The sequence below is a fragment of the Diorhabda sublineata genome, chromosome 1, assembly GCF_026230105.1.
Source record: "Diorhabda sublineata isolate icDioSubl1.1 chromosome 1, icDioSubl1.1, whole genome shotgun sequence".
Lineage (NCBI taxonomy): Eukaryota > Metazoa > Arthropoda > Insecta > Coleoptera > Chrysomelidae > Diorhabda > Diorhabda sublineata.
In genome coordinates, this window is record NC_079474.1 from 14887737 (window position 1) to 14906019 (window position 18283).

General features: G+C 33.4%; 1 protein-coding gene across 1 annotated transcript; it reads right to left on the reverse strand.

Moving 5' to 3' along the window:
• Window positions 1-175: 175 nt before the first annotated feature.
• LOC130451936 (uncharacterized) lies at window positions 176-13938 on the reverse strand. Its single transcript, XM_056791293.1, has 6 exons — window positions 13655-13938; window positions 10760-10895; window positions 9732-10211; window positions 9119-9585; window positions 8618-8696; window positions 176-371 (listed from the first exon to the last, which is right to left on the reverse strand). Exons 1-6 carry the CDS (start codon window positions 13740-13742, stop codon window positions 176-178), a joined length of 1446 nt encoding a protein of 481 aa, XP_056647271.1. The 5' UTR covers window positions 13743-13938.
• Between the last annotated feature and the right edge of the window lie 4345 nt (window positions 13939-18283).

The window sequence follows — 18283 nt, forward strand, 5'->3', positions numbered from 1 at the left end:
TATAATTAATAAACATATACCAGAATTGTATGAAAAAGATCCGATCCCAATCTGATCTAATAACATAAAAATTTCAGAGATTTTTGACGTTCAGTAATCGTAATGGAATATTGGAAATCGTATTTTAAGCAACTACTGATTGGAACAGAAAATAATCCATCACCACCAATTTCAATCAACTTCCCGTTGGGGTAGTAAATACCCCTTGGTCTCTAGGTCGTAGTAAGGGAGTTTGGTCGCGGTGGATGGTTATGAATGTTCTATAAGAATTTCTGAAAAGATCTACCAAATTTCTGGTATCAGAAAGGTCTAAAATGTGTTTAACTATTATAATCGATGCTCTAGAAAGTGCTAAAAATTTCTGGAATGTTCTAAAATTAGTGCAAACTATTTTAATTGATTTAGAGTGTTCTAGAAGGTTCTAGAAATTTTCCGAATGATCTGGAAAGCTCAAAATGATTACAATTTATTAAGATCCATTTAGAATGTTCGAGAAAGTTCTAGAAATTTCTAGAATGATCTAGAGAATGCTTGAAAATAAATTTAGTGACGTACATCTAAATAGTCTAGAATCTTCTGGTATCTGATGGTGTAGAAACCGAAGTTCTGTTGAAAAATTTCCCTTTTTATGTTTTCTATAACATTAAACAAGCGACATATTCCTAGCAACGCCGTGGCTCGCTGTTAGTAATGAACAAAATAAAGAAATTAATAATATAACTAAAAAGAAAACCACGATGAATATAGAGAAAGAAATTATAACGAAGGGGAAAGTTGTAGAAGCGATCAAATAGAAAAGCTGTGGGATTTAGAGACAAATAGAGTGGATCTCGTAAAGGAAGAAGTGTACAAGGTGAAACAACTTATAGATAAAGCTGTTCGCCGGGAGACAGATGCATTATTTGGATTTATTGAAATTTAATTTTCAAAACTACTTACGAAATCCATTTATGAGCTTATATAAACTAAATGTCAACCATGTTATTAGTAAAAACATAATTTCGGAGTTTTTTCTAATCACAAAAGGAGTAAGATAAGGGGGTGGCTGGAGTCCGTTACTTTATATTTCTATATAAATATTGTGAACTTAAAAGGAGGAATAGGCTGAAAAATGAAAATGATTCTGGGAAAGAAAAGACATGTTTCTTTGTCAGATCGGAAACTTTTCAGACGCACCTCGTAATAGATAGTAAAATTAACTTTCATCCCGTTCAAAACCAGAGTTGAACGCTACTAATAAGTAGAACTTAAACCAGGGAGAGACTTTCCTTACCCTCGGCTAGAATTAACGGGCTATCAAGAATTTTCTATTTTTCCTCGAAGATTCATCTGATGAATCCTAATCATAGATTTTCTGCGAGTTCCCCGAGACCTGGTGAGCTTATCCATTAACCGAATCGTCGATAAGTCGAAAGATCAGAATTGAGATCTCTCGAAAGGAATTTCTTAAGTACTCCTCAATGTTTGCAAGCAGAAATGTAAACCTCCACGTCAGAATAGGATTCATGGAATGTTATGTGTGGTCAGTACTGCTGGACACTTGGACCTGGAAGGCTCAAATGATCAAAAAACTTGAGGTATTTAAGATCTGGGTCTATAGACGCATCCTGAAGATACCCTGGACTTATAGAATCACCAACGACGAAGTACTAAGACGCATTGGTTGTAAAAGAAAGCCGTTGACAATTATTAAACAGAAATCTAAACCTCCACGTCAGAATGGGATTCATGGGATGTTATGTGTGGTCAGTACTGTTTTACGGAGTGGAAACTTAGACCTGCAAAGCTGAAATGATCAAAAAATTTGAGGCATTTGAGATGTGGTTCTATAGAAGATATCCTGGACTGACAGAATCATCAACGACGAAGTACTAAGACGTCGGAGATTTGTTTCATGTCCTTGTATCATTTTCTTGTCTTCTATTCTATCTTCAAACTTCTAAATTTAATTGCATGTGGGATAGATAGAATATTCTTATTGAAAAACCATACAAATAATAAAAAATCAACCCAATCTCGACGTCGTAGTGGAAAATTTTTCCTGTATCAGCGCTATTTTTAAATCAAAACCGTATTACACATAAAAATTACGTATATACTCCAAAAAAATAACAAGGAATTTCTCCCATTTAACAAAATGTAAAAAATTTGATAAAAAATCTATATTTTTAGTAGTTATAGCTGTCATGTGACCGTGGAAACATTATTCCATCGCCAAATATCATTTGGAATAACAAATTTAAGTATTTCTATAGGAAAACGTGAAGTTGAATTTATTCTATTTGGTTTTTTTTCATCTGGTAAGCACTAATAACCCTGTATACGTTTTGACAGGGAACAGTTGAAATCCATTACAATTAATATCTGCTGCACTCTGTATATCTCAGTTGGTTAAACATGATTGTGATAGTAATTGTTATGTAATGAAGGATAGGCTAGAAACAGAACGGATTTCCCTTCAGGATTATCCTGTTATATTATTTCAATCATTCGCCAATACAAATAAAAAAGTTAAATAAGTCTCTCGGGAAAGAAAATGGTGTTCAATAGATTGATTCATCAATAAATTGTTGTAAATTGGAATGAATTATTGAATTCAATAGTTCAGTTAACACACTGACACCATCACATACGGATGAGAATAATAATCATCGAAAGACGGTCATTAGTGAAGACATCAATCAGCAACTTCAATAGCTAAAATAAATCTTCGCATATAGTCAAATAATTTGCCTTGAATTGTTGGACAATCAGCATTTTGTGAGGCGTTTCCAGTTTCTTGTAAAAGCAATAGTAGAAACCGCTCATCTAAATTCCTAAAACCCATTATCAGCAAATTTCTAACTACTGTCGATACAGATTTGGAAGATGGCCAAGAGATTGGTTTGCTCACACGAAGACCGGCAGTTTCCCTACGAAATCATCTGCAAGGAATGTCAAATGTAAACAAAAGTTCGTGGACAATTAGGAGGTGTCTTCATGCTGCTGGATTATCTTCTCGCATACAGGTTTGCCAGGCTGAATTTGGCACCCTTACTTGGAGAATAGCAGAGTCGTGATTCTGTCTTACAGGCTCAGATAGACTGTCGCGAGAGCTATGCTCAATCATGTATTGCCTAGCAGCTTCCATTTGGTGAGGAATTCGATGTTATTTTTAGAGACGACGCAATCTTTATGCATGATAATGCACGGCTCCAAACTGCTTCGCAGGCCAAATTTAAATTCCATTGAATCTATTTGAGATGAGATGGGGAGATATTTACGAAAACATTTGTTGGCCCCTAGAAATTAGATACTCGCTACTGAAGGTCTTTAAATTTCTTTTGTTTCAACGAAAATCATTGCGTATAAAACGCATATTCGGGAAATTTGATTCAAGTAAATATGAATTCGTAAAACTAAATTTTTAATATCTCCGGCTTGTTAGAATTTACATTGTTTTTGTTTGTTAACGACAAATTAGAGATTTCCGTGAAATTGAAAATTCTGGAAAGTGATGACAGTCTATATAAACGAGTTACTAACATAAGGAGAGTTACTAAATAATTGGATGTAATTGAGGTAGTATGAAGTAACCCAAACGGTGAATTTAAATAAATTAGATAATAAAGATTCAGTGTAAAGTGTGCATACTTTGGTATAAGTGTTAATGTATCAATAAATTACTCGTGCTAGCCCTTAGAAATTAGATACTCGCTACTGAAGGTCTTGAAATTTCTTTTGTTTCAACGAAAATCATTGCATATGAAACGCATATTCGGGAAATTTGATTCAAGTTAATATGAATTCGTAAAACTCAATTTTTGGTATCTCCGGCTTGTTAGAATTTACATTGTTTTTGTTTGTTGAACGACAAATTAGAGATTTCCGGGAAATTGAAAAATAATTGGATGTAATTGGGGTAGTATGAAGTAAACTAAACGGCGAATTTAAATAAATTAGATAAGGGTTTAGTGTACAGTGCGCATACTTTAGTATAAGTGTTCATGTATCAATAAATGACTCAAGTTTTCTAATTAAAACTTCGTAAGCGGTTCTAGAAATTCCAACTCAGTTGTATCACGTATGTTTATAACAAACAAAATTAGTAGATGGATATAAGAAGAATAATTATGAGAGTAACTGTATTATGAGCAAAAAATGAAGTTCCGGAACCGTTGTATATGTAAAATAAATTAAGAAGAAAAAAAAAACGATCATTAGAAGTTATTTTTTTCACTTTTCTTGAATCATCGCTTAATAAACAAAAACGTTAGAATAAAAAAAGTAAGAATTTGAAATCAGTCGTCCAAATAAAAATAAAACTGTTTCAAGGTTGATGGCAATCACAGCTCTAATTGTCCAATTATGTAGATCCGTTTCCTTGGAATCCGTGTTTTCCAATAATTTGTCTTAAATAATTTACAACTCGTTTAAGTAATGATAATATCTTCAATTTTCTTTTAACAATTCTTGTCATTGTCATTAGAGTGATTTTGTTGATTATGTCATTGAGATAATCACAATTACGATATGGAATGCGTATAAAGAATGTCACATCATGTCGGACAAAGCTGTGACCTGTTTTGATTGAGAATTATGACGAAAAATCAAACTTAATCTATAAAAATTACTGAAATTTCGATTAAACTACGACGAAATGGGATTTAAAAGGTAAAATCAAGTGCTATTCGGGACTCACTTGAATCACAAGATTTAGATCTGACTGAATCTGACTAGAGGGAAATATTAAATCCATAGTACGATTAGTGCAACAAGCACCAAATGTCATTCAAGTAAAATAAATTGACTTATACATTCACTAAAAACTTCATTTCTATTTATAGATTTTTTAACTTGAAGATAGATCACTTTAGTATTCAGATTCATGGCAAAATTCTTGCCTAGAAAAAATATTAAACCGAAAGAAATTTTGAAAATGCAGTCCGTCCAATCCCAAAGAATATTATACAGGGTGTGATGCAAAACAGGCCATACTCTGTCCGAAGGTAACATCATTCTTTTTCGCGAGGTAAACGATGCGTGGGCGGAAGGAGCCTAGCGTGGTTGGATACTTGTACTCGTGGAGTTTTAGTAGCCATAAGTCACTTCGACGGAAAGCGTCGCGCATTTGCGCGTTGAGAATATAGATTAAGACACGTTAATGTAGCTCCAAGTGTGAATTTTCTTAAAGAGACCGGCTCCAACTAAACCACCAGCAAAAGGTCATCCAAGAACGTCTAGGACCACAGGCAATATTAATAGGATGAAGGAATCAGTACGAGAAAATCCGCTTGTGTCTACTCGGAAGCGATCGACGGCTTTAAGCTTGTCGCGACGAAGTTTATTTTGAAATTGAATCTTAAACTGCATTCTTATAAGCTCCAGTTAACACAGGAACTAGAAAATATCGACTTTGGGGCAAGGTTGGGATTTGCTTTTTTCAGATGAGGCTCATTTTCATTCAAATAGGTTCGTAAACTAACAAAATTGTTGTTATTGGACCGAAAAAATCCAAAAATGAAACATAAAAACTACTGCATAGTACGAAATTAACGGTATCGACAGCAATCTCAAGCAAAGGAATTATTGACCTTTTCTTATTTGAAGATTCACGAGGATGTGACTCCGACCTTTAAGTTGCGATGTTAGAAGGGATATTTGACTTCAAAACTTGCGAGATCAAGATAGCGAATACGAGAACTTGTTCTAACAAGACGGAGTGACATGTCATAAATCAAATAACTCTATGTGAGGCTGATTTCCAAAAGAGGTAATATCCTTGGCCTCCACGTAGCCCTGACTTGACGCCTCTTGATTTTTTTGTGGGGATACCTCAAACATAGAGTCTAAATGAACAATCCGAGGGATATCAGTCAGCTAAAGGAAAAGATTTTTATAAAATAAACTTTATTTAATTACCTAATCATCATATCACACAAATATTACCAACGGTTGCAGAAATTCGCTTCTTCGCGTGCTGATATCAAGTTCCTGACTAATTTTTTTGTAAACCACCAAATAGTAATTAATTTTTTTTTATCCAATTATATTCATGTCCTATGAGAAGGTTTAGTACCTGATGTATCAATGTATATTTTATGGAGGTTTATATTGTTTTTGAGATGTTGAAATGTTTTCATTGTTACACCGTTTTTCTACGAGTTTCAATGGCTGCATTTAATCATTCCAATGACAGTGAGTGACGTTTTTATTACGTCATGCGATGAAGATCTTGAAAGGAACAAAAGCCGAAGGCTGTTTTTCAGATTACAACAATGGTCACTTATTGTTGTTAATGTGCATAACTAATTTAAATGATAGTTATTCATCACACTATGTACCACTAATTATTAAATGAATAAATTATCCAACATTTTTTTAATACTTAAATGATAATATATGAAGAGTTTGATAAGAAAATATTAAAAGATTGAAAAAGGAAAAAATTGGATATTTGGTTTTGAATTATAACAGTAAATTATTTAATTAGTGAAAATGTATGTTCTAAATTACGTAGATCAAGTTTATAAACCACCAAATGTGTTGAATACAATATTTTATCTACGACTCTAACAATAAAAACTGAGGTACTAGTTAAAAAGAATGTCTATGTCGATTGGTGCAGAGAAATGCTAAAAAGAATTCAATCTCGATGCTTCAAAAGACGTCAGGCGACGAAGCATGGATCTGTGCATATGTGAAACAGCAATCGACTGTATGGGTTTTTCAATACAAGCCAAATCTAACAAAAATTGCTCTCGTACAAAGCACTTCAAAGCAAATGGTCACCTGTTAACGTGGAACGGTTAATTCTGAATGGTTTACTACCAATTGTTTGTCAAAAGTGTGATTGATAAAAACCATCTCGAAAATGTTTGATACGCCGTTATATTTGTTTTTGGATTAATTCTCCACCCCTGAATTATTCTCATATATAGAAGAATTTAGTTTCAACTCAATTTGAAAATGTCAAAATTATTAAGGATTATTTCTATTTTGGAGTTTCTCTAATGGAATCTGCATTAGAACACCCTGAATTACCTAATGAGGAGACAAATGATATTCTTGAAAACCAAAATCAAAAAGACTATTCCGACCATTGAAAAGAAGCGAAAACTATCATACGAAGAAAAATCAGAGAGAGACACTAAGTTTTTGTACTATTCCACAACCACACTAGCAACAACCACACATTAGCAGGACAGCCGAAAGGTTCTTTAGAAGGAGTCATCGGGATCCTGTCAGAAGAATAGTTCGGAAAGTAACGAAGAACCAAAGATAATTCTGAAGATAGTATCGACCCACCGGAGTCATCTGATCGAATGTCAGCAAAATTTTCAACCGTATCTGGCCCAAAGTGCTGTAATTGAGATAAGAGGAAGCCGGATGTTCCAGAGTGTTGATGAAGCTGCTTGGTAATACCTGAAGAGCAGGAAATTCATCAACAGGACAAGATCCGAACTGAGATTGATGGAAGCATACCATACGGCGCAGGACTCTCCCCTTTAATCGAAAATATCTACACAGCTCTCTTTCCAGACGTACAACTGAAGTAAAACGTTGAAAAAATCACGATCCGAATCTAAAATCGATGTACAACGTTGAAGAACATCAACAACGCCGCGAAAGTTCAATCCCTGTCGTTCAAAAAACAAATATACCAAGATAGCCAACTATAAATCCCTGGGAGTCGTCCTTAAACCAAGAACTAAAGAAAACCTCGTCGACTATCCAGTGGACAAGAAACAAGATTACGATTGGTAGAGCTTATCGGAAGATGATGAAATTTAGTGCTACAGACTAAGCTCCAACTCACCAAACACATTTCTATAACCATCATGATGTATGCATCTACAACGTGTAGCTACATTCTCTAGAGTCATTTCAATAAGACCACCAAGTATAAATCCCTGGGAGTCGTCCCTAGACCAATAACTAAAACTAGAAAATCACGTGGACAATCTAGTGGACAAGAGACAAGATTACGATTGGTAGGACTCATCGGAAGATGATGAAAGTTGGCGGTGCAGACTAAGCCCCATCTCACCAGACACATATCTATAACCATCATGATGTATGCATCTACAACGTGTAGCTACATTGTCCAGAGTCATTTCAATAAGACCACCAAGTATAAATCCCTGGGAGTCGTCCCTAGACCAAGAACTAAAACTAGAAAATCACGTGGACAATCTAGTGGACAAGAGACAAGATTACGATTGGTAGGACTCATCGGAAGATGATGAAAGTTGGCGGTGCAGACTAAGCCCCATCTCACCAGACACATATCTATAACCATCATGATGTATGCATCTACAACGTGTAGCTACATTGTCCAGAGTCATTTCAATAAGACCGCCGAGTGTAAATCCCTGGAAGTCGTCTCTAGACCAAGTATAAAAGCTAGAAAATCAAGTCGACTATCTAGTGGACAAGAGGGAAGATGACTATTGGTAGAGTTCATCGGAAGATGATGAAAGTTGGACATTGTCTAGATTCATTTCAATAAACCCCAAATACAGCAAAATATCAGTTGGAGGTAAGCAGTAAACGTTATTTGGTGCATCGGGAGCAGATCTACTCTAAGTTAGACTTAAAGAAAATAGAATAAAAGCATAAGAAGCTTATAACTCACCCCCAAAATCCAGCTGAAAGAGTTATGTAGTTACCAGGAGAGACTACGTCGGGAATCCAAGAAGTTGGATCACAATCAACTGGGGAAAACGAAAATAGAAAAGGGATCATCTATTAGTAATTGGCGTGTACCTGTAATAAGTCAAACAACACAAATCCTACGAGAATGCCAAATCAGAAGAAGAAAGGGTCAAAACCTATGACACTATCCTGAAGAAAAAAGACTGAGAATGGCAGGACATGTCTAATAAACGTGTAAATGGAAGGTGGTGAGCAAACATCAAGAAGGTGCAAAAGGAAGCTCTTCTTCTGAGTGTGCGCGTTATTGATGATGACATATGAAATGACAAAAAATTGGTTGCTTAATAGACAGTATTGAAATAAAAACACGAATAACAAACTGACTCTTAGAATTTTTACAATAATGTAACTAGGAACTAGCTATTCTGGTTGATTTATCCTAAATGAAAACATTGGGTCAGCTAATGCCATTTCTACTCACCATCTTTAATTTCGGTGATAATAGATGTTATCTGCATTCCATTGTAGCCTTTACTATGTGTAACGATTGGTTTCGAAAAGGTGTTTTCAGGCCTTTTGGATCCAGTAGAATTTGATACAGAGTTTATTTTCTTTGGTGGAGTCGATTCAGAAATAGGTTGATTATTAGAATCAATTTCGTAAATAAATGATGAAAAAACTGGCTTCGATTGATAGTTTGGTTGATGTGGTTGATGTGGTTGATGTTGTTGATGTGGTTGATATGGTCTTTGTGGGTGATCATACTGATACCCATTACTTTCAGGTTTATTACTTGGTTTATGGGATGGATAAGGGTAATCGAGGTGAGTTGGTCTTTCATAATAATTGTTAGGATGTGGAATTACTGAACCGTATTTATGTGGAGTAGGATATAGACGAAATTCCGATTTTGTATTATAAGAATTTGTTGGTACTTTGTTGTTGTTTCTGAAATCGAAATCAATTCAATTAATAAAGTTACGTAATTTCCTATTATTTAGATTTACAAAGGAAAAATGAAATTTTTTCAAAAAAGTGAATTAAGAACTATAAACTTTTAATTAAAATTGAAATTTCATTAATAAACAGCTTACCTCGTATAATGGAATTCATTGTCGTATCTACTAATATCTTTATAAGGAACATTGGTTGATTGAGCATAATGATATAAATCAAAATTATTATCGGATCCAAAATTGTATGAATCATAATAATTTGGATAAATTTTGCTTATTTCTTTATACCAATCGTTGGTAGTATCCCAAATATTCACTTTTTTATTATCTGGAGATACTAAGATTCCATGAATGGGGTTAAGTACAGATTGAGGACCACTAGCGACGCTCACAATTGTCTGTACCTTTTGAACTCCATCATGTATATTGGGTACCAAAAATTTATCTTCCAAAGGAGGTTTACGATATGGAAACTCATCCGAAACTACTGTACATCCTGTTTTTTTAATATATAAATCAAAATCTACATCAGATACAGTACCAACTGGTTTTAAATCTCCTGTTTCTTTTATGTTGATTGAACCAAGTTCGCATGAACCGTTACCTTTAACGGATATCCTTAAATATTCAATATTATTATGGTAATTTCCAATTTTTTTATCAAAAACAGAAATTAAAGTGAGAAAATGAACAAATAGATGGAAGATTTTTCTATTCTTATCTGGCCAATTCACGACAGCATCCACGAGGATGGTCCCAGAAATAATTGACCTGACCTAGAGATAGCGGTAGTTGAGCGAAGAAATCAAGCAAAAACGGCCGAATTTGGCCAAGAAGAAAATGTTGATTAAACAGGATAAAGTACCAGCTCAAACATCCATTATTTCAATGGCCAAAATTAATTAATCATAGTTTGAACTGCTACTTATGCATCCTAATCGCCAGATTTAAGTCCCTCGAACTTTAAAAAATGGTTTTTCCAGCTTCTTATTGTTCTTATTCTTATTATAAAAAGCTGGGAAAGTACATGGAGCTGAAAGAAAATTACGTGGAGAAGTAAATAAATCTGTTTCCAAAATTGTTGTGTTTATTTTTTTAGACCAGATACTTCTGGGACCGTCCTCTTATGGCATTATAAAAATTCGTTTTAAATAAATAGAACTTACCCAAAACTGAAGGACTTACAAACTGCGTTTTCTTCAGAACATTCTTTTTTACATTCATTCACAGTTTTATATTTGAAAATCTTGTAAATATTACTTGAATTTAGTCTTTGACCAATGGCTATACGTTCGTAACAATCTAAAAATGATTAACACTAAACAAAAATGTGTAAAATTGTGTAGGGGAGACTGGGGAGGGTTGATACTCAGCATCCAATGATCACTTTAATGAAGAATGCGATAATTTTATGATACTGCGAAGTTGGTGATCACGGCATTTCAAGAAGAAATATATTAGAAACTGAATTGAATAGTATGAGTGAAATGAATAAAGACGAGAAACTAATGAGTGAAGAGGATGGATTCTGCTCAGATAAATTATCAATTTCTCCTTGTGTGTCGTTTAGGATTTCTGATAATTCTTCAGTTAATTAAAAAATAATATCAAATCTCCCCAGTTTCCCCTAGGTAATTTAATGTTGTGAAAAGATTTGGTCCATTTAAAAATCCCAATTTTTTTTAACTTTCAATCTATTAATCTTAAACATATAATTAGTCGTTCTCAACAAAAAACGAGTATAAATATTAGCGAAAAAAAGTTATGGATCTAACTGTAAACAAATGTGATCCACACTTGTAAAAAATGTCAGTGACCCTGATTTTTTGCGACTACTGCCTGGGGTTATGGTTTAAGAGTATGTGTATATATTTTTTTAATTTTTCAATAGAACATCATCAAAGAATTCATAACAGATCATCAACTCTAATGAAACAAGAAGAAATTTGATGAGTTTCCTTTAAATATACGAGGTCAATTCAGAAAGTAAGGAAAACTTTTGTCCTCTAAGTAGACGTAGAAAAGGAGTACAGAAAGAACGGACCTCTATTCGCCTTCTTGTTTGATTCCCACTACATTCGTCAAATTATACTAAATGCGAACAGACGTAGTTTGATTCCTATTGTTATATCTCTTATCTCAAGGTTTTTTCGTTACAAGACTACTATTAATTACTTGTGTATACTTCATCAAATGCCTTATTATAATCGATAAAACTTGACATAAACGCATCGTTCCTTAAAGATATTGCCTCCCTTGGGCAGAAACAATTTCTTAAGCCGAACTAACTGTCTATCTGCTATATCTTCTTCAAGCTTTTCATAAATCTCATGATGAAGGAGTTTGAGAAAAACCTGTAGCGTGTGACTCATTAGGCTAATGGTATGTTCATTTGGAATTGCTCCTGTAGTATAAATCTTATTTAGTTATTTCATCAAGATATCGTTCCTCCCATCTGCAGGTAGGTCGTAAGAACTAGGAGCTTTTTTATATTCAGCTGACTTTATAGCAGCTTTTACTTTTTACTTCAAAATAGTATCAGTTCAATGCGTTTGTTCTAATCGAATGCTCCCCTTCAATATACTGCCCTTCCCTCGTCACACAACTTTCCAGTGCTGGAAGTCTTCTTTGATGAGTGCCTTTAGGAGCTCTGCAGTTTTCTGCTTTCAAATCGGGTCCCTTTTAGAGTAAATCTTTTTCTAACTTTTCAAGGAAATCTGATCAGACCTGTCGAAGCGAAAACTTTTGGTCAGGAGTCAGATTTTTTAGCATCAACTTCGTCATGTGTAATTCCTTGTGTAAAATTTTTTTAACCGACTCTTTATCGACGTTTACAGCCTCGGCAATTATCCGGATGATTATTCAATGATCTTCAAGCACAATTTGGTTGATTTTGGTCACTGTTTCCGGAGCTGAAATAGTCACAGGGCGACCTGGGCTTCCTCGGCTATCACTAAACTCAAAAACACACGTACAAGATAGAGAATTGTCCTCATAGGCCTCTGACAAACATTTATAACACTCAATCGGAGTTTTTTTTCAATTTAACGAGAAATTTGAGATTGATACGTCTCGTTATTTAATAGCCGGACCTCGTATCTAACATAATATTTCCTTCTTTACATATAGATTGTCTCCTACCAAATTAAGTGAATGCTTTTATTTTTTTATGCACATTGTTTGAGTCGTGCAGATTCTCTAATTCAGTGCATTTGTCTTTTACCCATTTATATGTGGCTTGATGACATTTGTGTTAAACGTATTTTTTCATATTTTTGTCTGTCTGTATTTATCGTTATTCCATAATCACTAAGATTTCGTCATACATCCAATTTTTTCGATGTGTTTTTCTCTCAGGATTCAGAGGTTTCTTACAAAATACTATGGTAGGTGTTTTGATGCTTTGGTCCTAGTTAGCTCTGATTTGTCTAAGCAGTAGTCATTAATTTCTTTAAATTTTTGTTTATATCTCGATGTCCTCTCACTTTCACATTGTTAATTCTCAGCTGGTTCGTATTAATAAGTGTTCTGCCGGCGTTTTCAGCTTCTTAAGCTCCACCTTAATCTCTGCCACAAGAAAGTTGTGGTTCGGGTCTATATCTGCTCTTGGGTATGTTTAATGCACTTTTCACTGCATTCCTTACCTCTAATTTATTTAAATTAAGAGTATACGTTATTTGATGTCTTGTCGTGATTTCCGTGTGTACAGGTAGAGTTTAAATTACCTTTGTTTGCATTTATTTGTAGTACATACAATGCGATTTTTGGTATTATCAGAAAATTAAAAAGTTTCTAAAAAGAAAACGTTTGTTGATATTGAAAACGTCACGAAAGTGCAGTACCATATACAGTACTTTGAAAGAAGTTAAATATAATTATTTTTTTACTTTAATGAAGTGATTTATTATTCAAACACCCCTCGTATTTACAAAATACCGCAGCAATAATAAAACAAATGATCGATTAATTTAGTTTTTAATGCCTTGAAGGTATTTTTTATATTACTCTTGGAAATCTTTAAATGTAATTATCGATTTAATGAAAAAATAAAATTAACTTACCTATTTTAGTAACTCGAAGTTCGTTGTCAATGTTTATTGCATTAACAATACACAAAATTGTAAAACCGAACGTTATACTAATAAACATTATAATATTGATTTTGCAAATTACTTTTTCAATTAAATACGAATCGTTGACTTCTCATTACGTTCATAAATTAAGGTGAAATTATTCAACAAAGTACACCTTTTATTGTTTAAAGAATCCAAGCCCATTTATTACCACACAGGATACTTGCGATAAACTACGACCGTTGGTGAAGAATGAAGAAGAAAATTCTTCTGAAGAATATAATCAAAAGCCGGTTAAAGTACCCACGACTTGTTTGTCTTGGTGCGGTTGGTTCTTAATTATATGTTTGAGGATTATTGATATATACTATGATGTCTGTGAATACGGTGACCACCGTTAAGGTTTATTTTTTTATAAATCTCGTTAAAAATTCACGAAATGTAATAAATTAAATATTAAAACGAGGTTAGTACGAATAAAAGATACGATTGAAGGTTTTATGACAGGTTCGGAGGAGATAAACGAAGTTTCAAAACATCTTTGATAACCATGTGAATTTAACCAAGATTACAACTTCTTTGAACTTGATTATGGAATATAAACGAGTCACAAATTATAATATCGACTTCGTTGGAGGACCGTTTTCACCAAAAGCTCTTGCAAAATCAATGAGAAATGTACCTGCTAGTAGTGGTGATGCAAGATGTTGGTAAGTTCAGCTGCATTGCGGAAAACGTGTTTTCTCCGAACCATCTAGTTTCCATACATCCATACATCACCTGAAACTTGAAGTAAAACTGGAAAAGAGAGTCCCTTTGCTAAGCAGATATGGTCGATATAAAGCTATGTATCCAGTTTCCGATTCATCATTAAATTCCTGGCACAACCCTTAATTAATTTCGTATGAAGTTTCCCCTCGTTTCTTATAAGATTCATTATACATTAAGTGTCAAATAAGAAAGTCAAAAATCAAATAAGAAAGTCAAAAGGAAGTTATTCCAGTATATTTAAGAATCAAAATGTGAGGAAATGAAACTATTAGTCAAAAAGATTTGATCCAACTTTTAGAGAGGAATACGAAGAAGATTTAACTAAGCTTGTGGTGGATATGTCAAATAGATGTATGCGTTTAACCTAAAGGAATTTCTAAAGCTTCTGATCTGAAAAATCAATTAAAATATGGACAAGAAAAGTGCTTGCAAAGTTTTTACTACGAGTCAAACGTCTTCAGATCTCTGCTTGAAAAGGCTCGAGTTAATGAACATGATGAGAGCTGACGGTTTTAATCTCAAATAGTTAGTTAAAAACGGTGGGGGTATTCGATCACGTGACTAATACGTCAGAAATAATATTCGTATGAATCACATCAAAATTTTTGTCAAAAAGGAATTAAACTTTCCAATTTTTTTTTGTATTTTGTTTATATGGTTAACATCGACGTATTTAGCAAAACTCTTTCAATAAAAATATGAATATACTGGGTGAAGTAAGTACTTCATAGAATAGACAATATTTAGTCAAACAATTGGGTGTCTTCTTAATTAAATCAAAATTATACTTTATAAACTGATTTATATTACGAGGTTTAGTATATTCACACTCCTGTAAAATTATTAAGTAACTTTTAAAAATCACACTGTATAGATAATAATACTAAATGTACTATAATGTGTAATCATAATTTTCGTAATATAAGTCTGTTTTCACAACCTAAATAATACCGGTAAATTTTATCAAGTAAACTACCACATATTTTAACAAAAAAGTAAATTTTCCTAAACCAGATTCGAACCCAGCACCCGCAGTTGTAAAGCAACACAAATATTTAGTAGTCGTGGATAAAGTATAATATTCTACTCACGTATAATTATCATTTACTCGGTGATTTATTCCACTCGCTAGTACTCGTGACAATAAACTTTACCACGATCTCAACCACATGTAAATTCATCAACAACAAATGACTGTTTCGCAAAATATTTTGTTGGAAAGACATTTTTTTGGTAGAGATTGACCAAAACATCATTTCAATTATACCTACACGAACGGTGTTCGGGTACAATCCCACCTATATAGACAACCATTCATTCGTTTTCCTCTAATACAACATATTCTTAACTAACTTAACCTCCTCGGAATCATATATCTACCTCACAAAACCACGCATGCTTGTACCTTTCGAAACTATATATTTCTTCGTGTTTTAATTACACCAGAGCCCTATTTTCGTTTTCTTCTGGCCAATAAAAGGTTGCTTTTCTTCCTTTCCGATCAGGGCGACAAGCACAACCAAACGCAACCTTCATAATCCTAGCCCTGCAGAGAAGCAGCTCCTGTATCAGGGCCAACACCAACAAACCTTCCTTCCAACAAATTTTCCTTATCCCATCTAAAAAACTCTCTCTCGTTTTAACCATGAATATTTCGAGTCTTTTAGAGTTCTTTTCAAAATATTGCGTCTTTGTATTAACTGCGCATGCTTCACTTTTTTAAAACTATCTAGATTATAATAAGTCTTTTGGGGATTTGAACTTCTCCTCAAGATATACCTTCACTGGTGTCTTATCATTTAAATCAGCTTCAGTTCTCAATAGTTTTATAAAATAAGAAAGTGATACATTTTCTTTTTTTAGTTTCAGTTAAACATTTGTAACGAAGCTAGATAAGCGTTTTCCAATCAGTTCTTGGAGTATGTTTGGAGAACCAACAAAAAAATTCGAAAGAGATATTAACAGTAGAGGGAATTGGTAGATAGAAAACATCAATTTTTTTTTACTTGTAAGTTAGTTATTTTTTTGAAAAGACTCGTGAAAATTGTGAGGGAAAGGGTGAGAGGGAGTTTCAAATAAAATAAAATCTTGATTACAAAAAATATATATATAATTTCTACTGGTGCAGAAAACAACTGAATACATTTGTAAATATTTTTGTCACTGTATCTAAAAAATTGCACTTTAATTACAAAGAAACCCTACGGTAAAAAATACAAAATATACAGTTAGAATTCTATAACTATAAATACTTTTTTTGCGAGCGGATTGTGTGCCAACAAAAATATTAACAAAATTAAATAGCTAAGCAACTATCTCATGACACAAAATGTACTAACGATAGATATGAGGGTAATTTATTGAATAGAAGTTTTTACTTAAAACATCACACTATTTGAATCAATCTTACATCCGTTTAGAAAATAACCTCACTTTTTGTCTGATGGTCTACTTCGAATTTCCGTTTCTGGTTAATCTCCATACTCCCTTGGCACATCCTCAATTCAATTCCAACTGCCTCTTTCTTTACATTTTTTAATCAGTTTGCTTCCCATTGGTGTATCCATGAAAGGGGGTTTTGCAATTGTAGCCTCAAAAAAATGTTCCGTAAGAATATAAATTTGGCGCAAAAGATTTATTTTAATAGATGATATTATGGGAGCCCTAGCCCTAATTAAAACTATCATGAATTGAAAACACATGAAGGAAAATTCTAGGAGTTAACCTAACAGAGCTTTGATTAAAAGCCTCTAGTTGCAAAGGAATCACTCAGAAAATCAGAATCGACGAGGCTTTCCCATACTTGAAAAAAGATGATAATAACCTCAATTCTTGACAATTTTTACAAATGACTATTGGATTTAAGTGTTTTTCACGTTTTAACATCATTTTCCATTTCTGGTCTCTTCAGATTTCTTTCCATTTCTGACGAACCCTATTGTATCTCCGTATTCTACCTGACTATCTCCTTTTCTTTCTTCAGGATCATGTTTTCTGTAGTAACCTCACTTTTATATGGTTCTTCTTCTCCATTTTTGTTGTTTTTAGTTTGTGATCTATTTCAAGTTTTTTCTCACAGTTTCGTCTAGTTATTTCCTCTTCTTTTTCCAAAGTAATGTATCATTTGAAATGGTAATTTCCTCACTTCTTATAACGATTTTGGATTTTTTTTTCAAAATCAACCTTCTCCAAATTTCTCCATTTTAGTTGTTTTTGGTTTGTGATCTATTTCTTGTTGTTTTCCAGAATTGTATTTGGTTATATTCTCTTCTTTCTCCACATTAATGTGTTATTCATCATTTTTTTGCAGTAATCTCACTTATTATATTGTTTTTGAAATTTTTCCCCCAATAAACCCATCGATGTAAGACTTTTCCATGCTTCTCCATTTTTGTTGTTTTTAGTTTGTGATCTATTTCAAGTTTTTTCTCACAGTTTTATCTTGTTATTTCCTCTTCTTTTTCCAAAGTAATGTATCATTTGAAATGGTAATTTCCTCACTTCTCATAACGATTTTGGATTTTTTTCCCAATCAACCTTTTCCAAATTTCTCCATTTTAGTTGTTTTTGGTTTGAGATCTGTCTTGCTCATTTCCAGAGTTGTATCTGATTGTATTCTCTTCTTTTTCCACAATAATATGTTATTCATCAATTTCCTACAGTAATCTCACTTATTTTACGGTTTTTGAAATTTTTTTCCTACAATCGACCTTCTCTCCATTTTTATTATTTTTGTGTACAACCTACTTCGATTTTTCTCTCAAGAATTTTGTGTAGTTATATCGTCCAGTAGAATTTGGCAATTTCGTTCATTACATTTTTGGATCCTGTTGTCTCTTCATTTCA

What these genes read in the sequence shown, in the direction of transcription:
- LOC130451936 (XM_056791293.1), bottom strand. Translation starts at nt 13,742, where the DNA reads ATGTTTATTAGTATAACGTTCGGTTTTACAATTTTGTGTATTGTTAAT. An exon ending in TATCACCGAAATTAAAGATG is followed by an intron (nt 8,697 to 9,118) that starts GTGAGTAGAAAT and finishes CGTTTTCCCCAG; the next exon opens with TTGATTGTGATCCAACTTCT. An exon ending in CTTTCAGCTGGATTTTGGGG is followed by an intron (nt 372 to 8,617) that starts GTGAGTTATAAG and finishes CACTAATTTTAG; the next exon opens with AACATTCCAGAAATTTTTAG.